At 43.1% G+C, this 25,000-nt stretch overlaps 1 protein-coding gene across 3 annotated transcripts in view; it reads right to left on the minus strand.

Moving 5' to 3' along the window:
- Positions 1 to 25,000, minus strand: part of Bcat (Branched chain amino acid transaminase) — a 79,553-nt gene that overhangs the window by 43,361 nt on the left and 11,192 nt on the right. Inside the window, exon 1 of one of the 3 annotated variants that reach the window (XM_076191436.1) lies at positions 19,384 to 19,509. The exons of 1 other annotated variant lie outside the window; for it this stretch is intronic. In XM_076191436.1, coding sequence (XP_076047551.1) covers positions 19,384 to 19,464 — 81 coding nt within the window. In that variant the 5' untranslated portion in view covers positions 19,465 to 19,509. Of the gene's footprint in view, positions 1 to 10,023; positions 10,043 to 19,383; positions 19,510 to 25,000 lie in introns of those variants that run through there. One more of the 3 variants, XM_076191437.1, reaches the window with a different exon arrangement.

The raw sequence follows: 25,000 nt of genomic DNA on the forward strand, positions 1-25,000 counted from the left end.
GACAGGAGAACTTTTGGTCCATAACTATGTCGGATGTACGCCTAAGTAAAAATTCATCTAAACTATAAAATCTGATCGTACACTTCCTACGTTCTTTATCCGTTTTCCGTCGTCGTATTTCTATTGTTTCTGTCCTAATGAACAATCTGAAGTAAAGGGAAGGATGAAGACAGAGCAGTAGGAAGGAGGGAAAGTAGAATGGGACTAAATATTTCGCTACGTAGATTAAAATCGCCTAGCGGGAGTTATATTAAATTTGTGTATCGGCGATAGCAGCAATTGGGATTAAATCTAACTCCATATAGTATAAAGCACCCCACTCCATTTTGTAGTCTACTATACCTTTACCACCAAATATGAACATTTCACACAATATGATATATAATTAATATAGTTACCAAACATTATCATTTACTTGTGTGAATTGTGGGTATCATTTACTTGTGTGAATTGTGGGTATTATTTACTTGCGTGGATTATTTTTGCAATGAGTACACAACATTCGTTCGTTTCAAAACAAAAGTCTCCAGAAATATGTTCGTTTTTTAGAGACGAGTCGACGCAAGCACGAGGGGGTAAATAACGACACCAACCGACTCGCCACGACATGCAAATTCAACCCTTAATGCAGGACTTCATATGAACTATTTGAGACTGGCGCACCTGGCAAAGACGTTGCAACCCAAGCGATTCGTCTGCTAGCAGTCGGACCACAAACTCTTCCCTCACCCACACCCCCATCATCACGCACCATGCCCATCTTGGCAGGCTGGTACGATCAGGAGTTATATAGGGAATGTCGAAAGAGCGCCAGGTCTGTTCCGTGACGTCAGAAGGTAGGACTGAAGGTCGGGTGGGGAAGTATACCGCCCACAAAATTTTGCTTACATCATCACTTCATGACCACACAGGGCATAGTGTAGGTCTAATTGATAGTAGTATGTCAAGATATGACCAGAATGCTTCCGATGGGTCGATGGGTCGACTGGTGTAATATACAGGTGTAATATACTGGTGTAATATACAGGATAATTTGCAATTTTTTTCAGAAGGACGAGAGAAAAACTGGTGTAGGGACAGACAGGTGTTTTGTCTGAAATAACTAGGGTTTCTTTCCTTGGGGACTAAATAATATCGAAGAAAATGGAAGGCTAGCAAAGTTTGAAGTGATCAGATTTCTTTCTTAAATGGAAATTAGTCTCCAATCCTATACGCATGTCGTGATTTTTTTTTTCCGTCAGGATGTCGATCATCATTCATCCCTTGACCGACGGGGAAGAGGGGGGGGCAATCGTCCTCAAATCCTCGCGGTGTGACGTAGCCTGACCAGTTCGCCCATTTCATACCGGTCCACTGTGTGACGTCATGTCGACGTCGAAGTCTTCTTGGGTTTTCCGCGTTGTCTACTTCCTTCCAGGGTCCCCTGTATGACTGTTTTTGGTGAGGCTGTCGTTGCGAGCTGTGTGTCCTAATCACGTTTTATTATTATTATTATTATTATTTTACTGTAGCCAAAAATTGTTGTTCTAGGCCTACCTATAACTCAATTTTCTCCTTTACGTGATGCCAAGCAGCTTTCAGTAATATTTGTTCTCGAAAGCCTAGATCTTCTTTTCGCTTTATGTTAGTATCCTCCATGTCTCGCATCCATAAGATATATTGATACAACCATGAGCTTGGAGAATTTGTATTTCTCCCTAAAGTTGACGTTTCTACTTTTCCAGATGTTATTAAGTCTAATCAATGCTGATGTTGCTGATGCGATGTGGCCATCCTTGGTCAGGGTTGATCAATAAAATCACTAAATATTGACCGCACGTCTTACGCAGCCAATATCCGATACGGGGGGACAGACGACCAGAAACAGGACACGGCCACAACTTGGTACAAATTACAAAATGGACAGGCTTGAGAGCCAAAAATTATAAACAAGTTGATAAAACATATAGCGTTTATATATACAAACACACACACACACACACACACACACACACACACACACACACACACACACACACACACTGTCTTAAGTGCTTTGGACCCTTTCTAATGACGTTGGACCCATTTTAAAGGATTGGGTCCATCTTACGGTGGTTGGATTCTTTTTTAGAGGATTGGAACCCTTTATGGAGAACCCAACCTCATTAAGAGGTATCAAATCCCATTAAAAAGGGTTCAAATCCCATTAAGAATTATCCAATCCCTTGATCTTTCCATGAAGAATGCAGCCTCCCTAGCCATGGCCCACGGGACTACCCACCCTACAAGTTAGAAGAAAAAATGTATAGATTTATTTCCTTTCATTCCCAGGGCCTCCCTCAGCTGACGAAATTCGCCTGGTGAAGAGCGGAAGAATCATTAACAGTGAGAAAGTACGAGAACGAGGTCAGCATCTAGAGAAGGACTGGGCAAAGGAGAAAGGACTGAAGATAAAAAAATAAGATAATTAGCATTTTTATGTCTTTCTTGGCAACCGCCAACGATAAAACAGCGTTGCATAACTCGGGGATGTACGGGTGACACGTGTGTGTGCGCGTTTATAATCTCACACATACATACACACACGTTAGGGGAATTTCTTTTCTATGGGAGTAAAATTATCTTTACCTTCTGCCCTCAATCCTATGGAAGTAATGTCTCACAAAGGAGCGGATGATGTTTAGAGAGGATAAAGTAACACAACAGGTGGCCGTGTCCACAGACACCATCAATACATACATTGGGTGGAGGACCTCTGACGGGATCCCGGCATCAAACCCACACTGGGCAATTTCTCCTCCGGCTGTCGGAGCAGATTTCCAGCCCTCAACTTTCGATAAAAGGATTAAGGATCAGTGGCTCTGGTCACAACATTTAGGATGATGCCATGAAGATGGCTAATCGCTAGTGATGATCGGTGATCAGTGTATGAATTTCCGTTACCAGTTGGCGAGGGCCTTGTGTACAGACTCAGTGAGGTAGCCAAGGGGGGTGTTTTTTTCGTGACGCCCCCCCCCCCACACTCACATACACCGCTTTCTCAAATTTCCATAAAGACTGGTGTGGTCTGCACAGGGGCATGTTTTCTCTGGCTGACAATATCTGCATCCTTCGTCAGAAGTCCTCAGTGATGTTACTTTTGATTTCCGTGAATCTTTAGAAACACCCAATGGTCAGCCTACATCTCTCTCTGTCCAAAAACCCTAACATAATTGGCTTCACGTTTGATACACTCGTGGGTTTCAGCCCAAAAATAAGAAGAATCACAATGAAGGGTAAGGAGATTACTCTTAATTATACTCCCACAACATGAACTCCTAGACACAAAAAAGGCAGAGTGCGGGGTGATCTAATAGAGGTGTTCAAGTGGATCAAAGGCTTTAACAAGGGTGATGCAAACAAGGTCATCATGTTAAAACAAAGGGGCAGGACTCACAGTAATGGTTTTAAACTGGACAAATTTATATTTAAGAAGGAAATAGGCAAGAATTGGTTTACTAATAGGGTGGTCGACGAATGGAATAGACTTAGTAATCACGTAGTAAGCGCTGAAACTATCAGTTGTTTTAAGAAACGATTAGACAACTTTATGTATGGGGATGACAGGTGATGATGGATACGGAGCTGCCTAGTGTAGGCCTTATGGTCTCTTGCAGTCTCCTTCATTCTTATGTTCTTGTGTACAAACTACACACAACACAGCTTTACTAATAACAACTGTCTGCGTCAAACAACAACAGCGGAACATCTACACACAGAAACCAAAATCCTCCCCCAGAGAGCAGCACATGAGAATGACAGATTGAATTCTTCGCAAAAGCCCTCAAACCCACCCCGTCACAGAATCAGCCCACCAAAACGCAGCAGAAAAACAACCCAAGCAGCATTCTACTCAAGCATCTACACTAACACACCCCTAGCATTCCGTAGTACGTCCACACAAAAGCACAAGTACATACCAAAGAACAAGACCTCCCTAACAGACTGCCAAATTGTAGACTCTATACCACCCCAGGTAAGAACCCAGCAGAGAAATTACTCCCAAGATTCGTACTGGCACGCATACACCACTCCGTGCAAAAACAGTACCAACACGGAATCGGCCTGGCAACAGACACCAATTGCCCAAGATGCAAACATCACAAGGAAGACAAGTGTCATCTGATACTCTACTCTCATTCGCTCAACAGTAACACAAAATCTCATTCGGTGCCACGTGGGCCGACGCGGTGGCCATAGGTTTCTTTGGAGCGGCGAGGCTTCTGCGAAGAATAGGGAGACCTAACGAATTGATTTCTCTCCCCCTCTGAAAGTAATAATAACTTTTACCGCGGGTTTCACCCACTAACAACCCACAGCCCCACAGTGGTTTCATCCCTCCCACAGTTCTCCCTGGGAAGATACTTTGGACTGTTATGTAAGTGTTGCGTTTGTTGAGGGACTGCTTCTTTGTCACAAGCATATTAGTACGAGGAAAAAGACCTGAAATGGAGTTGATCGAGAGACCAAGGTCACGGTCTAGGTTACACCTCCAGATCAAAAGGAGGGCATTGACAAGTTTTGAAGACGGACTATAGGGAGATGAACCTCTCTGATCACCACTTGCAGAACCACCACTACCTAACACCCGTTATTGGTTCCTCAAAAATAACGAATAAGACGAAATTGTTGTTTAAATTGGATAGCCACTGACTGACATTCTGACGATCTGTGTAGCTGACCGCTCAAAATTGCGGAAGACCTTTTTTTCCTCATTGTTCAATATGGAACAGAAGTTTCCGATATTCACCTGTGAACCGGTATTTGTAGATTTCGAGGTCTGCAGATACTGGTTCACAGATAAATACAGGAAACTTCTGTTCCACAATGAACAAAGATGAAAAAAAGGTCTTCAGCAATTTTGAGCGATCAGCTACGCAGACCGTCAGAAAGTCACCGGCTATCCAATTTAACAAAAAATTGTATCCGAGAGAAGAATACTCCAAGAATAAGACACAATAACAGACAGGAGCAAATATCGGCTGCACCACTGTGCAGATCCCAAGAACAAAGCGCTGACGGAGACGAGGTCCATCAAGGCCGAGAGGTCGGCGGCAATCACGAAATTGCACCTCAACTCTCGAGATGGTGTCTGTGGTCGGTTGGGCTCGGCAATAATCTCACAGCCGGGTGTTTACCCGATGAACCGTACAGAACACAAGCACTCGCCCAGGTGCGCATTTCCAGTTCATGAGTTGGTCAGTTGATTATTATCAGTTACGGTGTGCGTGCGTGCGTGTGTATGCGTGCTAGATTTCATCGTTCCATCTGTGGTGTGCATGTACAATCCCTCCATTAAGTAAGCACCACCTCACCTACGCGAACCCATTTTTTGTTATCACTTTCGTCGTGTTCCTTTCAAAGACTTGTTGCCCAAGACTGAAGTTGTTTTGAATACGAATGGATACAAATGGGTGTCAGTCAACGTGGGTACAATTACACTGACCAAACGAAGGATGCAGCTCACGCGGACTGACTTCTGCTGACGTTGTTGCGAGGCCATCAGCTTTTTCTTTCCCCCAAGATGGCCCGGTCCAACCGTTTAACATATTTTATTCTGGCTGACGCCACGCGATTTTATTCATCTGCATGGGTGAATCCTTTTCGTGATTCGTTCATTTCGTATTCTGGTTGCTAGGAAGCCTACTCTCTCAGTCAATCCCTTTTAAGAGGCTATCACATTGGGCAATTTCTCCTCCAACATCCTCCCTCCAACCCACATTTGAATAAATAAATTATGACTTCCCTTACAGAAATCTAGACTTCTCGAAGAAAATATTAACTTTGCTATATACGACGGAAAGATAATTTGATATTTGGGGATTTGAAAATTCAAATATTGTAACCGAAGTCGTTTTCACTCAAACGAACTCTCAACTGACGACGCTGGCCAAGCCCAGTGTGATAATCCCCTTCACCCGCATCCTGGCTGGCATCAATCGATTTCATTCATAACGACAGCAACACCCCAACCCCTCACCCCATATCAAGCGACCCTATCCGGCATACTCACCCATTAAAGATTTGATTATGTCTAACGCTTGGCGATTTCACTCGGCTGGTGAGTTGGCTGGGTTCGGGGCGGTGGCACGTGACGTTCATAAGTATCTAAGACATGACCTAACAGCGGAGGTCAACCTTCGCGATAAGCAAGCAAGCAAGCAGACGGTGGTATCGATATTGTGCAAGCAGGACACGGAGAGGCCCGGGTACAAGAGAGAGAGAGAGAGAGAGAGAGAGAGAGAGAGAGAGAGAGAGAGAGAGAGAGAGATAGAGAGAGAGAGAGAGAGAGAGAGAGAGATGTGACCAGTTCACCGGCCCGACGTGATGTGATATGGTGTAACGTCACAAACTCCCCCCCCCCCTCCCTATCGGAAGGCTAGGACGGTACCCCTCACAGAGGACTTTCTAGCGTGGAGTTTAATGAACCTTGCCCTTGGTTCAAAATTCGCCGATGGCAGGATTCGAACCACCATCACTTCTACCTTCGCCGCAAATAACGACGCCCTAATCCGCTTGGCCAGAGAGCTTCCGGCCTAACGTAGCGTAAAAAAAAAAAAAAAAAAAAAATGGACGTGGTACGAGAGTTGACGCTGTATGATCGCATACCCGCACTCGCTCTATCACTGACGAGCATCCAGGTAGACTCCATATCCATCTCCACTCTTTCCAGGCCTCTTTAGGAGAGGGCCCTGTGAGCAGGGTCATTTTTGGGGGACGAGACGACACGTCACTGAAGTGCGATAAGCAGAATGTCGCAAAAGAAATGCACACACGCGCACAACACACACATATATACATGTGTGTGTGTGTGTGTGTGTGTGTGTGTGTGTGTGTGTGTGTGTGTGTGTGTGTGTGTGTGTGTGTGTGTGTGTGTGTGTGTGTCTGCTGACAGTGTCAACAATTCTGCTGTTCTTCGGGTGGACCCTCGGATAATTTTTTTTTTTTTTTTTTACCACAGGGTCGATCGTACTCTTCATGCCGCATCAGACGCCTCGTGATGGTCCAAACGGACTTCCTCCTACCGGTACCCACGTGTTCCCAGCGCGACTGGCAACTACAACGGCCTAACTGGGGCCCATGAATGAACAATCTCACCCATGGGTCCCAGGAAAACAGGTGTGCGTTCCAGTGATGGGCGTCCCCCCATGGGAACCCTCAGGGTATTTGAGAGACGAAAGAGAGTGGGTGACCGTTGGGAGATCCCTGTGGGAGATAGGGGGAGATCCCGCAAGGGCCTTCAGAGTCGGTGAGAACCTGCCGGGATCCGGAATCATCGGCCAAGGGAAGTAAATGACTATGGAGCGAGTACAGCGAGAGGGAAAGAGAACATACAGTATATATATATATATATATATATATATATATATATATATATATATATATATATATATATATATATATATATATATATATATATACATACATACATACAATAAAATAAAAATAAAATGACGTCACACAAACTTGATTCAATGTTTTGAAGGACACATTTTCATGAGGGCAATTTCATCAAACGCTTCTTGGCCCAGCTCTGGTGGCACGCCGAGATGTGGCGAATGAGCAACATCGACTTGCTGAGGTGAGCAGACGCTACGCGCGCCTTAGGTTACCAGAGTGGCACAGCTCAGACCTCTACCCCGCTCCCTGCCAGACGTTTCTCTTCAGTCCATGGCTGCCCCCCTCCCCACCCACACCCCTCCGCCGTCCAGGAACGACACAGGATTTGGCTACCTCTAGTATAAGGGGGAAAGAGGCCCTTGGGATAGAGGTATTTACCCAGTCATTGCATTTCTTTAATTTCTTTCTGCACTTATCTTTTTCTTCTGACTGGAAGCAAAGTTAAGATATCACTATTTCTTTTCTTTTTTCTTCCACCAGTTGACTTTATTCAGCTTTGCATGAGACCCATTCGGCAGGGAAGGGATCACCTTTACTCAATATTTATACCATCACCACCCTCCTCTTCCTTCCTCCCTATCACCCTCATTCTCCTCCCTCCCTCCCTACCACCCTCCTCCTCCTTCTTCCTCCCTCCCATCACCACTCTTGATAACTGCATTTGACTAATTGCCGCGTGTTTCTCTCCACTATCATGAACTTGTAACTAAACGTGCTGTTACACCTCAGGTTATCAGATAATGGGGCTGAGCCAAGAATTTTTTTATTACGTGCGTGAGGAAATACCATGGTAACAATGTCACTAACTCACTTCGGGCATTTTATGAATTGTTGCAGCGTTTCTGAACCTTTTTACCCTTGCGTAACCTTTAAAATAAACTTCATGTCTCGAGGAACCCATGCTAAAAAAAGAAAAGAAAAGAAAAACATATACCATATCTTTCTCATTTCATTTTCATCGTAGTAATAGGTCAGATAGGATGATGTCTATATTACATTAGTACAATAAACAAGAATATGTCGTGCGTGTTTCATTATATTACGTATATGAAATTAAATGAAAATAAAAAGTGCATTAGCTTATCTCACTTGTTCTCGCGGAACCCTTTGGGACCTTTTGCGGAACCTTAGGGTTCCGGGGAACCTTGGTTTAGAAACGCTGCCTTTGTGGTTTCAGGCTCCTGTCGCAGTTCTCTAGTTCTGGTCGTCTTCGTGTTGAAACACCCATCGTCCCGTACGATCATTTATTATTTACCTGTTTATTATCTAACTTTACCTATTTATTTTATTCATTATTCATATTATTATTATTTTTATTTATTTATCATTATTATATTTTTTCGCATCCGACCTAGTTATGGACCAAAAGGTCTCCTGTCGGCATGTTTTTTTTTTTTCCGTATAAGACCAACAATTCCCTTTTCTTATGAATCCTCGCAAAGATAAAATGAGCATTCTCAACTCACCATCCCCATTCCCACAAAGTGGGAAGTGAGAAACCCTTTGTGGGGCAACCCCTGTTAGTTGCGGCAAGCCCCCCCCCTTTTTTTTTTTTTTAGGCCGGTGTTTGGGTCGCCTCCCCGCCTGCCTGGCGGGCAGCAGAATTTAATTGCCCCTGATGCAAGGGCCTCGCGAGACACGAAGCATAACAATGTCCAACATCCACCTTTTCCAAACAGCAACACAAAATTTCTTCACTGGAGGGCTCAAGCCTTAGCACAAACTAAGACGCAGGCAACACGTGTGACGCAGCACAGAGCAAAGGAGGACTTCCCACCTGACCCTTCTATGGGCTGTTCGTGGGCCTGGTCGCGTTGCGTTCGAGGACGATCGAAGTTGGCAAAAACCTACCGACTCGCGTCTCTCCGCGGCCGCCTCGCGATCTCGCGAACGTCGTCACGAGTCACGAGATAGTCAGGATGAAGTCGTTAATTAACGAGGCGTGGGAGCCAACCCAGGACATGGTGTGTCCACCATCCAACCCTTCTGAGTTACTTGAAGAGGCTGGACATCCGCATCACAGATAATTGTCCAGGATTTAAAATTCCATCCCCACACTATACAACACATTATGGGACACTGTATGGTACACAATCACGCACGCTAACAACACAATATACACTTTATAAGGGATCTTTGGGAAAATCCTGTTTCAGCCATGGCGTTTCTCAAGTCAGACAGTCTTGGGAACGACAACAAACCAGAGCAAAATGTCGAGACGCCTTGTGGGACAGAGGCTGGACCGCGGAAAGGCTACACACACACACACACACACACACACACACACACGACTCGGTGGTGCAGTTGGTAGAGTTCCCGGCTGCCACTACGGCGATACGGGTTCGAATCCCGCCCTGGGCTGAAAAAATCAGTATCGCTGCGCTGCGAGTCGTTAATCCAACTCTCGTGGGCGGGGAGTTGGGAGTTGGGGTTGCGTGTAAGGTCACAGTATTACCCATAGATCGGTTATATATGAGCTCTGAGCTCTCTTCCAGGACGGAAAGAGCTGTCGATCACGAGTCCAGCGCGTGATCCAAGACCATGGTGAATCACTCACACGCACACACCACACCCAACGTCACTGATCGAAAACTTTGAACGTACCTCTAGCCCCTTCCTGCGTTTCTTTGCCGTCTCTGCGACCAGGCGATTTTATTCACCCAATCGAAACCCTCCTCCCTGGTGACGTCATAAGTTCCCATGACGTCATTCCTAACAAGGTCTTGCTGGATGCGAGTTTTGTCGAAGCTCCTCCAAGGAGAATTCTCGCTGGCCTTGCGGCGAGTTGGACCAAGGGCATGGTTCGTAAAATTCCACGCTACAAAGTCTCCCTGTGAGGGGCACCGTCCTAGCCTCCTGATAGGAGTAGTTCACGACGTTGAACTGAGTAAATCAATCTTCCAAGGAGTCTGAATCTTATCTCACCCCCCCCCCCGACCCAGAGACCCCACACACGCACAGACCTGATAAGATGGTGAGTCAGGGTCATTCACGATGTCCGCCACCTTTGCCATGTGTACACGGACATGTAACCGCTATGAGTAGAGGAGTGAGGGACTCGAACCTGCGACTAAGAAGGTGTGAAATATGCATGACGTCCTTGCAACCCCTCTCCTCCACATACTCGTTTATCTTCAGAACTCCCTTGCACTGCACTTCAAATCCCTAAAATTCCCGAACCATTAAGTTTATCTTCAGAAGTCCCTTGCACTGCACTTCAAATCTCTAAAATTCCCGAACCATTAAAGGTTGAAACAATAAACGAATAGAAACAATACGCGTGCAATTTCCACGGGAAACTGTAAAATTATCAGCCACCTGGGAGAGAATATCTTTATCTTGTGGAGCTTGCTTGGCTCGGGGAAACTTCCCTAGCGTGGAAATGTCTGAGAGGGGGGCGCGATATCTTTCCCGGCGATAACAGAGATTACAGTAAAAAAAAATGGGAACACCCAACCCGCTGTGTCATCGGGATCACCGATAACAAGCCTTAAAGCAGCGTAATGTTCTCGGAAAAAGAGAAGCGTCACGCAATGACAAGAATATGATATTAAATCAAGGCATCTAAGACAGGGGTGGCCAACCTTTTCTGTGACACGATCTACTTTTTTCTATACAGTTACCCTGATGCGATCTACCAGCATAACACAGGTGTAGTCTGTCTTTATAAATAATTGTACGTTGTTCAGACATGTCCATCATTATAACTTATTCCCAGAAAGAAAAAAAAGAAAGAAATAACGATCCAAGTATCATGACTACTTGGATATGCTATTGCAGCTATTTGTATGGCAACTTCTGGCGGACGAATTATCAACAGGTACGGTAGTGCGTTCGACTTAAAACAGGCTTGTGAGCCATTACTTATCTACAGGATAAGACTGTTTATCCCACGTACAACACAACCATCCCTCCCTCCTTTTCTTCTCGCTACTGTTATTATTACTATTATTCTTGGAGTAATCTTCTCTCTGATACAATTTTTGTAAACTTGGATAGCCGCTGACGGTCTGACGATCTGCGTAGCTGATCGCTCAAAATTGCGGAAGACCTTTTTTTCCTCATTGTTCAAAGTGGAACAGAAGTTTCCGATATTCATCTGGGAACCAGAATCTGCAGATTTCGAGGTCTCTTACCTCTTCTTCAGCTGGGTGGTAACAGTAAATATCTTAATCCTCTTAGTCTATATGTTCACAAATGAGAATGACCTCACCGAGTGGGCTGTGATTTTTGTCCGTAACTGTTATGATCAAACGTCACTATGGTGTTCTAGTCCGTTTTAGGGAAGGTCTTCCGTAATTTTGAGCGACCAGCTACACAGATCGGCAGAACGTCAGCGGCTATCCAATTTAACAAAAAATATTACTATTATTATCATCAGCCTAAAAAGCATACAGACAAGAACCGGTTTACCATTAGAGTGGTTACCGGATAAAATATACTTAGTATTAGTGAGCACCGACACTATAGGTTGTTTTAAGAGGTTAGATAAAATGGAACTGCCTAGTGTAGGCCTTAAGGTCTCTCGCAGTCTCCTTCATTCTGATGTTCTATAATCAACATTTTTTTCGCATCAGACATAGATATGGATCAAAAGGTCTCCTGTCGGCATGCTCCGCCTTTGTAATCCTTTGTTATTAATCCCTTAGCGCATCTAGGGGAGTGGGGACACCTTGTTTCACCAACACCTTCCATATGGATCTGTTCTATGCCAATGGTCGAGTTTGGTCAAGGGCAGCGTTTCCCTACATGGGGTGCTGAAATCAATTATAGGGGGGTTGCTGGGAAATGATGCACACAAAAATCACATTAATATATATCATTGATTACCCAATTGTGCATATTTGACTCTTTCCATGCTATCTTATTTTTCTAGGGTTTTCTTATTTCATCTACAAACAATATTGTCAATTTATTTCAGTTCTAAGGAATCAAGCCAATAAATCATCAAGCAGTACACTTCACTTTCTTTTATCCTTTTGATAACAAGATAGGGGTGCTGGACTGCTTAGACATGACAACAGGGGGTGCTATGGTCGGAAAAGGTTGGGAAACGCTGCTCTAGGGTTATGTACTCGTAGTTCCAAGCCCTAAGGTCTCGTGCGACGATCTCAAGCCAACGGATAAGGAGATTCTTGCTCGTCTACAGCCAGACCGATGGGTATTATATTCTACAATGGAGAGGGTTGGGTGTTCAATTGGAGGGAGACGCAAGGTGCGGCCATACCATCAGACTCTTCGGCCAGGCGAAAGAAACTGGGGGCTTTTAGATCTACTCTCTAAATCATGAGTTCCCAAATTGGGGGTCATAAGCCTTTATCTGGGGGTTTGGAGGGTATCAATTTACTTATATCAAAAAAAGCAAATACATCCTTCTCATTAAAATATATTATCAGATCAGTCCTTGTTTATAAACATTGATAAACAATAATATATACATGTATATTTGTTACTTTTCTCTCTGTTGTGTTTAATAAAGTTTTAGTAATGTATCTGTGATATTGAAAAATAGTACGTTTTCAGAAGGTTTATAAAGGTGAGGGTCATGGTAGGTTTGGTAATACTGACAGGGGTCACGTATTGGAAAACTCTGGGAATCACTGCTCTTAACTCATATTTCACTGGAACCAATAGATACATTCGGTCCTTCTGAAGGCTCAAGCCATCGATCTTGGCCTCCAAGGTGGAAATATTGAGGACCACAATGAAAAAAAAGCGTACATGTTTTTTTTTGTGTTATCCTCGGCAATTTGCAGTTATTATTTCGAACTTTGTGTTCTTGTCATTATCTGCACTTCATGTATATTGATTCTTTGCCAAATAAATTCATTTATTCATTTATTATAGCAGCCAGGTCTCAGTTCCATACAAGAGGACCGACCCCACCGAGGCACTTTATGTGCCCAGTTTTGTCCTCATGTTCCATGTATGTTACCATAGTGTCTACAAGACTGCAGATGCCATTGCCCGTCGCCCATCAGTCTCTGGTTTTAGACCGCCCGATTTTGAGGCTGTTGAGCCGAGGTATTTGAAGATGGATAGAAACCTGACAGCGGTGTTGTCGAAATGGAAAATGCCGAAGGTCGAAGCCGCCTCCGACTTGCACGAGTTCGGTCTTAGAGCTGTTAATACCAAGAGCCTCTTCATGGAACACCATTAAGGCGTCTCCAAATTGATCGAACGCTTTAGCTCATTACAAAGGATTACTAAGGAGGAGCATGCCGACAGGAGACCTTTTGGTCCATAACTAGGGCGGTCTTGTCCGCGTATTCAATGTCCGCTCGATAAGGTCACTGACCCTTGTCATCAGGTCGTCGAAGAAAACATTGAAAAAAGTCCCAAGGAGCAATGATTGATTCCACTGCCGACAGAGAACCATTCGACCATTTTAGGCAGTGCTTCAAGTGTATAGAAAATCTTCCGAAGGATGCAGAGTTGTCGGTCCATCCAGAACTCTCGCGCCTTCTCGATCGTAAGACGAATAGATGCGATGTGATGTCATGGAACGTTTGGGTTTGAAGACTGAGCTTTGCTGTGGACGTTTTATGCCTCTGACGGTTAGGACACTTCTGGTGAGTTGGATGTGGGTTTGCCTGCGATGGAAAGAAGTCCAACCTCTTAGGTTGTTGTAAACGAGCTTGTTAACCTTCATTTTAAAAAAGGGTACAGAGATACCCCGTCCCTAGTCCTCGGTTAGCCTCTGGTGGATACACACGTAGTTTATGTTTTGGTGGAGTCTTTAGCATCTTGGCTGTGATGGCGTAGATAATGGGAGATTTACTTTAGGTTCCCTGTAGTGAATTTGGTCTTGTCTAGGGTAACGGGGTTGGTGGGGCTATCTGGATTTGGGTTGTTTGGCAGCATCGGTAAGGGTGTGGTCCTTAGGAACGGATTGGTGTGTGTGTGTGTGGGGGGGGGGGTTAGGTTGAGAAATTGGCTTACATGTCCTCTCTAGTAGCTGACAGTCAGGCTCCGTGTCCAGGACACTGGCGGAGCTGACTCTGTAAGGAAACTGCGCTGTGAAAGTGACAGCCTTTTTGCCCGATGGGGGAAGGCTTTCGCTGATCGATACATTGGGCGGCGTATTCCAGGTGGCTTGCTTGTTTTGGTCCAGAATATCCCTCGATCTATGGCAGAGGTTCTCGAGATGGTTTCCAGGGGTACTTACACGACTAACGAAAGATTACTCAAACATTTAAATCTACTGAGAGAGAGAAGAATTTACAATGTGTTTTATGTTCATGCTTAACTTATGAATGAAGTAATTGCAATTTGAATCATTTGATATCCATTGCGGTGCCATTGTATGTTCAATTAATCTCAATATATTACCTTCCAGTTTTCTATGTCAGGTTCATGGGGGTACGGGTCGATGGTCTGAGAACTCTCGGGATACGTAGAAAACGGGGGGAAAAGGTTGAGAACCCCTGGTCTATGGGATGGCCGTGCTGCGTACGTCACTGTAGCGGCCTTGTCTCTTGGAAGGCGCGGCTGAACGCCGGTCGATAACGGCATGAGCAGTTGCGAGACACATGGGTGTAGGCTTGGGGCGGGTCGAGATCGGCCCTTTACGTTCTCCCCATCCCTTTTTTTTTTTTTTTTTTTTTTATTTATTTATTTATTTATTTATTTTTTTTTTTTGCTAAAAGCCCATCTCGCGTTACCACGCCATGCTTCCGGTCACCTTCGTTCATATATATATTTCTTTTTCATGAACTAATCCTACAACCATGTTATTTTCTTCATCTGATGGGCGTCAAAGCGGTTATAAACTATCTCTATTAACCTTTTCACCCCGTTCATTCCATCTGCCACCTAACGGTTTCATTCAGCTGAAGGAAATTCCCTCCACAACGAGGACGTTAAAATCAAGCCTACACAGCATAAACCCGCACAGGTGAAATAGAGTCCAAACTCCCACAAAGATACTCTACGATGAACAATGCTGCGAGGCGATCACTCCAAGAAGTGTTTAACTACGACCAAGGAACCTGTGCCCTATTGCTAAGCGTTCTAGTACAAGTGAGGCGTCACCGAAAGCTGATGGATTCGAATGTCTCTCCCGAGGCGCCAACGGACCGAATCGGCAAAAGATTTCAATAAAAAAAAAAAAATAATAAATAAATAAATAAATAAAAAACGAATAGTAGGACAAATAAAACCAGCTTACACATGCAACACATGGAGTGATTCATCAGTTATATAAATCGGGTTGGAACCTGCAGTCTGGATGACAACAGGTTGCAAATTCTTTGGCAGGTACGCTGAGAACACGCAGGAAAAAAAGGCACATTTGACACGACATCAACATTTCAGTACTAATTCGAGTAACAGGTTGTTCCTACTGAAGCACCCACGTGAATAGAAATGGGATATTTCAGTCACCAAATTAAGTAAATTATAGAAATGATAATCAAAGGTTTCAGCGCACAATAACCAAACAGTAAACAATGGGCCTACAGCATTTTCTGGAGGATGTCAAGAAAAAAAACCTTACAAATGCAACTCCTGTCATACTCTGATAATACAGCCCTAGTTAAAATCATAAAATAATTTAAAACTACTTACGATAGATAGGGTTCCATATTAAGCATTTCCCACTTGCTGTACAGTACAGTAAGTAAAAACAATGTTTATCGATCGAAATCCGTTGCGAGCCAAATCGACCACGAGTTGACTCTGGGATTGACCAAAAACTAAAATCAAGCCTGGTATGTCATAACCAAATAGCAAGCATCGCATATTCCTCATTTCAACAAGTGACAGACTGATACACAACATTACCACGCGTGTGCATTTCTATGCATTCTTATGGAAAGAAAATTCGGCAACGGTTGTACCAGTTGCCAATGCGTAAATATTACATCTTTCATCGATTTTGCAGCACCGGCTAACTATGGTATCAGCCCTCGCTGCTCTCTCGCCACTATGCTCAGCTTCCTGCATACATTCCAAGTATTTTTGAAACTTGTGAAAATAAACTTAGCGTCGTCGTAGCAGAAAATGTGGATAATGACGCCTAGATGCAGCGATGTATCGTAACCAGTTGACCAATAGCCTCGGCAGCAAGCAGATTCCGTCCTCCAACGACGGTGGCCGTTTTGCTTACACATTTTCCACGCTGGTCGAACACAAAAGTATAATACAGCTGAAAAGGGCGACATGGAGCCACATCAAACCCGTGGCCACTGAATTCTACTTTGAACTCCCTGACGATTACAGTGAGCTCGATTCACTCACCGGCGCCCATATTAGGAATAGATTTACTGTCTGTCGTCTCAATATTTTATTCAGTAATGGGAAATCCCGTCGGAAAGTCCAATTTATTTACTCGGAATGTCGTCGGGTGATTTAATTAGCTAAAGTAACGTCCGATATGGACATCAATGGGTGGATCACAAATTTCGTTAAACTAGATGATATTTGATGGTCTAACTGACGCCAGTGGAGGGGAAATCAACAATCGACGCTATCACCAACACGCATAACCGTTAGGAAAAAAAATTAAACGATTTTTAATTTCCTTAAATAACATAAATCCCAGGAATCGACACAATCACACCCTGCGCTACAAGTTACCGAAGAATGTATCCCAATACTGGATTTTCTTTATCTCAATACTGTTTTATAATTTGTGCACAAAACCTGGCTGCCCGCTTCTTTATTAGCCATGGATACCCCACTTCACAGCGAAAAGATTAGGAAAATATTTTTGAAAATATGTCGTCGACCACTACCACAAACATAATGAAATATATCACAAAAGAAAGAAAATTGCGATAAAGAAATATTTGTAGGTAGAGATCGATTTGAAATCGAACACCCGTTCAGATGAGTAGTGTTCCCTCGGCTGAATTATGAAATGTCCCAGCGGAAGATGGATCAAATTTACAAGTTAAAATACGCAACGAAAGTGAGTCTCGGGGCGTCTTCAAGTCCGCGAAAGAAAAACGGAAACATATCCCAGGTTGCCAGATGCTCGAAGCGGGCATGTATTCCACCTGCCTTAGGCCAAATTCCTAAAAGCGTGGATGTGCAACCTGAACCGCTCCCGACCCGTATTCCTTGGGATCCAACCCAACCAGCAGTAAAGGTGAGGTTGCGTAACCTGACCTTGCAGTAGGACAACCTGTAGCAAACTTTACGATCCCTCATGTGTTCGGTATACAATGTTACGCACTGCCGTAAAGATAAGCTTAGCATGATGATGCACAATTGAAAAATAATATATCCATGAAAATTGTGTAATATAATATAGCTACTGTACTTCTGAATATAGCTGCATGCAACTATAATACATACAATACTGTATAACTTAACATGAAATTATCGAAAAATTATACATGTCTGATATCAAAAGTAAATTAGTGATTTTCATCAGTTTTTGTAACCGAATTATTTGATTATATGGCCATGGGTATTATGTGTAATGCATCACCTATTGAAATACACACACACACACACACATATGTATATACACATATATACATATAACAGGGGTTATAGTGTTCCTTAAGATCGTGTTTGGGTATTGAAAGCTAACGGTTAAGGAAAAAAAAAACATCCGTTCAACATAACTTACGCAACCTAGCTACGCCGCTTCTTTTAAAATTTGTCTGACTGGAATTTCGGAAATAATTGTCCGTGCAGTTAAAATAAAAAAGAAAGAAATTTTACATTCGCATTTAATTCAAACTCCTTTAGCTTTAGTCAGTACAAAAATAAATCTGATTTTTGGTTTGGGACCCACTGAAGACGATCTTATTTTTCTAAACAGCTGAACGGCGATAGAAAGAAAAACAAATTCGTTAAGTTTACTTCTTGGCATTTAAGGTTTACGTCACACACGCGCACCTACTCATGCAACCTGCACCTACCCAAACTCCGGCTAAGCTATTCCAGTCTGGGCAGTAGCGTGTTTGTAGCACATGTTGAAAACGCGTACCGAATCTGACCTTGTGGTAAATTCCATAAAAAAAACTTGTAAACTACATGTACTGAAGGATCTGGTGACCTGGATGAAAATCACAAGGACTTTCAGACAAAAAGTGCCATCTCTCTACAACTTCCTACAAAAAACTGGATTCTCAAACTATAAATACCATCACAAGATAACATGCAACAGCAGTGCGAGATTGTCCTCAAGCATCAGAAAAAGTACGTTTCCTACAACGGCAAAACAAACAAAAAGTACCTCAGTACATTTGGAAGATAAATCGACTTACAAAACACAAGTTTGCAAAAATATTTGGGAAACTCCAAAAATACAAAACTTCTATAAAACAAATTTTTATGACATTAGGCAAATATGTTACAGCTTAGAAGAACCCAATATTTCAATGATTCACCGACCACAATACATAGAATATCATATATAATCTGCAAACTACTTCTGAGCCTTGTTCCCACAGCTATGTCGTCAGCCTTGGGTTCAGACGTTCTGATTGGACTACCCCCTTTAATGTTGCCTTCGTACAGGTACCTAATATTTTTACTAACAGTTTCCACTAACGTACAATTTTCTACAAGTACCTGCAACTTAGCTTTCTTTCTCTTGGTTTATATACAAGTACTGAAAGTGGTTGATTCGTGATAATTCAATTATATAAACCTCAATCAAAAGTTCTCTGCCGCACGCCTCTGCAATGCTTCCTCCTGATTGGTTGGAAGAGGAGGTATGATCGTGACGTCACACACAAGCTGTCCGCACTTGCCTCTTTAATGTTAACCAACATGTATGAATTCAACTGATATTTCGGCTTCCACCTTCAAAGTTCAAGGGTTACGAAAGGGAAATACTTCACCCCAACAGTCACTGTGTGTAATTATCGAAAACACCTGCTGTAGAACACGATATATAATTATCACCGAAAGTTTCTGCATCAACGTGTAAGTCGGGATAAACATTCGATAACACCTGTCTCTACAGGTGTAAATGAATTAATTGTAATATCCTTTACTTACTTTTCTGCCATTCTTTAAGTGTCTGGGAATATATGTTGAAAACCGGGGGACAGAGGAAAACAACGTCCACACTCCAGCCATGCTCAAGCTACACTGATTTGTTGGTGCGGCGCCAGCTGCCCACTCTACCGATCCGTGTGGTTCGACTGGTTTCACGCGGAAGATAGAACGTTTAATGTTCTTTTCTCCCAATAGATGGCTCTGACTCAGCGCGCGTTGCAGAAGACTTGTTTTTCATTTATAGAACTGTTCGTGCAACAGAAGAGTTTATAAATTTATAAGATCACTTGAATGATGTCTCCATTCCATGTAATATGAATTTACCTTACTTAAAGTGCCATTTTATTATTGTAATAGTAGGTATTCTCCATTTACTATCATCTCGAACTTCCTGAAGGCACACATTGCCGGGAAGATTCTCCAACCATTTATAATTGTTTCCAACAAATGAAAATATGATACATATATTTTTTTTAGATAATTTGACCAGTTAAGTTCATCCACACTTTACTTTGGCCTAGACCCATAGTACAGAATTGAGGTCATGTGGAACAAACAACAGGTTTGTAAATTATATTGACCTAGATGTGCCTGCGATTTTTCAAGGTGGCCGTTGTTTTGCCGACTATGTAAACAGTTTTCAGTGTGCTTGCCTTCGTGCCTCTTGTACGTTTGTTTGTTTGTTTGTTTGTTTCCCTTCCGTACAAGGTGTCACTTCCCTGTTCATTCTTCCAATAACAAAGTTGTGATTTCGCTTGAACGGAGTCCAAGGGCAAGGTATTCATTCTGGTCGAGTCTGATTGTAGTAATGCGGCAAAATGGCTAGTTAGTTGACAAGAAACTTAAGGAAAGCTAGGCAGTTGTTCCTGTGTGACTTTTTTGAATTTTGGGGTAATTGGCAGCTTAATTTATTAACATGCTTATTTCATTTATATATTTCTTTATTTAGCTATATTTATCCAAGTATCTATTTATCTCTTTGTTTATTTATCTATTTAGTTATTCGTTTGTTTATCAATTTATTTGTTTTATTTATTTTGTGTTATATTTATTCTATATATTTCATTACATCTTTCTTCGTTTGTTTCCTTTTCTTTTTATAAATCTATTCATTCATTTATTTCTTTATTTTTGTATGTGGTGGCGTCACGTCACAAAAGTGACGTCATGCAGAGTTTTTGCGTGCAACTGTACTCACCTGGTTGACCTTGACAGTATTGCGTCATCTCTACATGAACGTGTAGTCAAACGTGTCCTATCTAACTTAACTTATTAAACTAATCTAACCTGACTAAACATTACCGCCCAACCCATCCCAGTTAACCTAACATAATTAACAAAGGATTCCAAAGGCGGAGTATGCCGACAGGAGACCTTTTGGTCCATAACTAGGTTGGATGCGAAAAAATATATAATAATGATAAATAAATAAGAAATACACAAATAAAAATTATAATGATATAAATAACAATAAATAAAATAAATGAACAGGTAAATAGTAAATAATAAAAAATTGACAGATAAATAGTAATAAATGAAAATCAAGCAAATAATAAACAAACAGACAAATAATAACAAACAGACAAATAATATGAAATAAATGACAGTCATTACAGCATCTAAATGCAGATTGACATTTGAATTAGAAACGAATGCGCTTCCGTATTTCTAATTGTAGTCTGATTGTTTCATTATAGATTGTTTCATTATAGATTTTGCTGTAGCAAAGGATTTTATCCAGCAGAGGGTAAGCTCTGGGATATGTAGATAAAAGATGAGGTTCTTTGATAAATGTACTCCAAGGCAGCTGCTCGATGGGTTGGTCGGCAGTGGCTGATCATGCAAAGTGAATGCATAGACTGGACGGCAGAGGTGATAAGGCGTATACCTTCTCTCTTTTCAGTCTCTGTATCGATGGAGATAGATTAATATTCTCCGGATATAACTCCTGGTTACAGTTTGAACGTATACCCAGTTCCCAAAGCCCGTTTCTGTCACTGACTGGATGGACCAAACGGGATCGGTTGAGGAACTAAGAGGTCTGGAGTTCGTTGTGTTCCCAAGGTCGCTTGCCAGATGGATTCCCGAAACCGAAGGGGGCCCAGGTCAGGCTGGAGGATTCCTAAGTCGTCTTCGTCAGTCCTCCTGGTTGAACGAAAACCAAACTGCCGACAGCCAAAGGTCCTGTGGAAGAGTTGGGTGTAACGGTGATGCAGGGAAGGAACAAGAAAGGTGGGCCAAGAATGATGCCCTGAATGGAGGAACAGTGGGCTTGTAACTAGTGAGCTGTTACTGGACTAGTGGCACAGGGAAAGACTGACAGTCGGTTTAGGTTAGGCACTTTATTGAAAGGACACTGGAATACACACATAGACTCATGTTGGCAGGCCCGAGTCTGAAAGGATACTGACCGTGACCTGACCTCACACGCCTTTAAGTACCCTCGGGGCGTACCGAAAAGTAGCGTCCCTCTGGTTGGGACAGGGTTGCCAGGCGAAGCCCGGAATTGTGTTTTTGGTAGCCTACAAATATATTTCTCACAAGAGTATTATGGCCGTAGCCCAAACATACATGTTCTGACGACTAAGGCTAGTTGTCCTTACACTTTCTCCTAAGAGGCTGCTAAGAGGCTCCTCACCCACATCCTGCGACTATACACCTATGCCTCAATATGTTCTTGTGGGGGACTCTGTTCACCACAGGCTCAGGGAACTCTCCTTTGGCAGGAGGGACAAAGTATGGATCTTGCAGTTCATACCATGTCGGGGAGGTTGAAATCGTTACTAACCCATATATTTTTCCTGCACTAATACAGACGGAGAGCGGGGATCGCCGATTTCATGAAGCGGCCTTGCTGTGGATGTGATGTGACTTGCGACATTGCCTCTGACCCAGGGCAGTGGACAAGGTGCAGGGATGACCCGTCATCCAGGAGGTGCTAAGATGGGAGGGAGGGAGGAGGGGAGTGGAGTGTTTTTAGGGATGGAATGGGTGGGAATGAGTTTATGTAAGGAGACAGCGGCGAGTAAAAATAAATAAAGTGAGGACTGACATATAGTGAGACATTACTTTTATTTAAACCAAAGCGATTTCCGAGTTTGTGTCAAGGTCGGTCCGACTCTAGACCTTTGAGACTGCGTTTGCTGTGGCGGTGAGAGCGGCGTTCCCTCTCCCAGGGGAATGTCCCAAGCGTTATTTACGCGCAACAAAATTGTTATTCAATTATATAGAAAGGATGGGGGAGAATATCAGGGGAGTGTATGTGAAGCCAGCATTCTGGTTTCCACCCGTATTGCTATGACTAGGCTGTAGCTATGTAAGATGCAATAAAGCTGGGTGTATAATTATGGGAAGAGATGAGTTTGGAAGGCTACATGCTGCGAGAACAGGATCCGATGGCAGTGTAATCGGCAGAGAAGAACTGGGTGTAAGGAAGTATTCACAATCAATGGTATGTGTGACAACCCTCTGCCTCATGTGAACTTCAACCACCCAGCAGACAAAACAGGAGTTAAGGTCACCAAGTTCCGCTCAACCAAGAAAGCAGTAGCCAAGCAGTCAAGAGGTGGTCGGTCGAACCAGTTCCTAACACAGGCTCTCCTTGAAGCGAGTGATGAAGTTCGTGCCAAAGAGTTGGTGATCGTCGGCGTCAGTACGGTGGACGTCAACCCAAGGACCCAGCAGCATTTCAGGAGCTGGTGATCACAGACGAGTGGAATACCACTGATGGAGCAAACCCACGGCCTTACCTTATCTACGATTCTGGCCTCGGGCAGCCTCAGCGTGTTGTGACTTAAACTACAAAGGAGCAACTTCGTCATTCAAGCCAGGCCGAAACTTAGTTCAAGGGTGATAACTATGCCATAAGTCCAAATGTCTTTGAACAGCTCTGTTTAACCAGTACCCACAATGCAAAGTCTGCGATTTCCTGCGTATATGCCTTCATTTCTGGGAAAAGTACATAGATTTACCAACAAGTACTTCAAACAGTGTTCAACAAGATAGAGGCCGTGCAGATCCACCCTGACTTCGAATTGGAAGAAATTCAGGTCTCGAACTTGGACCTCAAGTAACAACACAGGGGTGGTTTTATCACCTGTGTCAGAACACATAGAGGAATTTTCAGGCACTATGAAAAGACTGAAATATACAGTATACATTTACATTTAAGTGCACTTCGCAGGCTATTCGAGTTTTCGACTTTATGCTCCTCTCTCGGGTGTACTATTGTGATGAAGACATCAAGCATTTCTGTTGGATGTTGGATGGACTGGCCTTTCTCCCAGAAGACAAGTTGCAGTTGGTATGAGATGTCCAATGGAGGACACACCAGAAGCGGTGGTGGAGTTAGTCGATTATCTAGAATCCGCGTTTGTTACAGGAACCTTTCGACGTCTTCAACAAGTGGAATTGCCACCTGGAGCTCATTCTCCACTACTATACTTCTGGAGCATTCCACTTCGGATCATCGTACCCATCTAGAAGATGCACCAAGTCATTCTGAATACACAGGATAGGACAAACAACGCCTGTGAGGCCTGAACAACTCTGTTCTGCAGCTCATCGGACACGTACACCCATCCGCCTGGACTCAGTAGACGGACTCCATTGTGAGGCCTAGATACCTCTGTTCTGCAGCTTATCAGACATCAACACCCACACACCTGGACTGGACTCCAGTAGACGTACTCCGTTGGAACTACGCTTAAAACTACGGTTACACTAGTCAACGGAATGGTTGTATTCCAACTATTCAACTTGAAGCTATGGTTATAATCCAACTTTGGACGAAATACAAATGAATCGTTGGAATCCAACCACTCTGTCGACAACTGTAACTGCAACTTTAGTCAGCAAACAGCTGCTGCAACACATCAGAGAGATCACATAAAAACGGAAACGATGATGCCACGTGAAGTTACAGAAACACCCTCTGATTCTCTGCCAGAACTTTGTACCTGAATGAAGATCACTGACAGACTTCTTCAGTGCAAGTGGAGCTTGCATCTGCCTTGAGTGAATCACTGCATCTGTGATATGGAATATATCTATGTTATTATACATCATATGCGATACGTAACAGCTGTGATATATGTATTTTCGTATATTACAAAAACTAAAATATTCTGAGTTTGTATCTCTTTTACATTAAGATTGTGAGGTCATGCCTAACGAACCTGTCTGAGTACTGTACAAGCGTTGTACACACACGCGCGTACGTCCACACGCATTCATTTTGGAGTATATGTTAGGTGAGTTTATGGAGTTGATAAAACTTCGATATACAATTCTTTGTATAAAATACATTTGCACAAGGGCTGTGGGATCTTGTGTGGCAGACGAATACGCCTTAATCCCACGTAAAACTTTTATGTTTTTGCAACATAGATGTTTGGGAACAAGACTTACAACATAGATTACATAGATAACAACGCCCAACTGTCTTGATCCTCGACATTCAGTTTGGCATTAACTTATACTTTGCCAAATTCTTGGTCAGGTGACGCTTAGGGCATCGAGGCTCATTCGACGTTGGAATGTGGGAAATTTGGGCTAAGCCACCACGAGTTTCATGACGTAGATGAAACGCAAATTACAAACACACACACACACACAT

This window comes from Oratosquilla oratoria, chromosome 10 (assembly GCF_046742065.1).
Source record: "Oratosquilla oratoria isolate Oo_2021 chromosome 10, ASM4674206v1, whole genome shotgun sequence".
NCBI lineage: Eukaryota > Metazoa > Arthropoda > Malacostraca > Stomatopoda > Squillidae > Oratosquilla > Oratosquilla oratoria.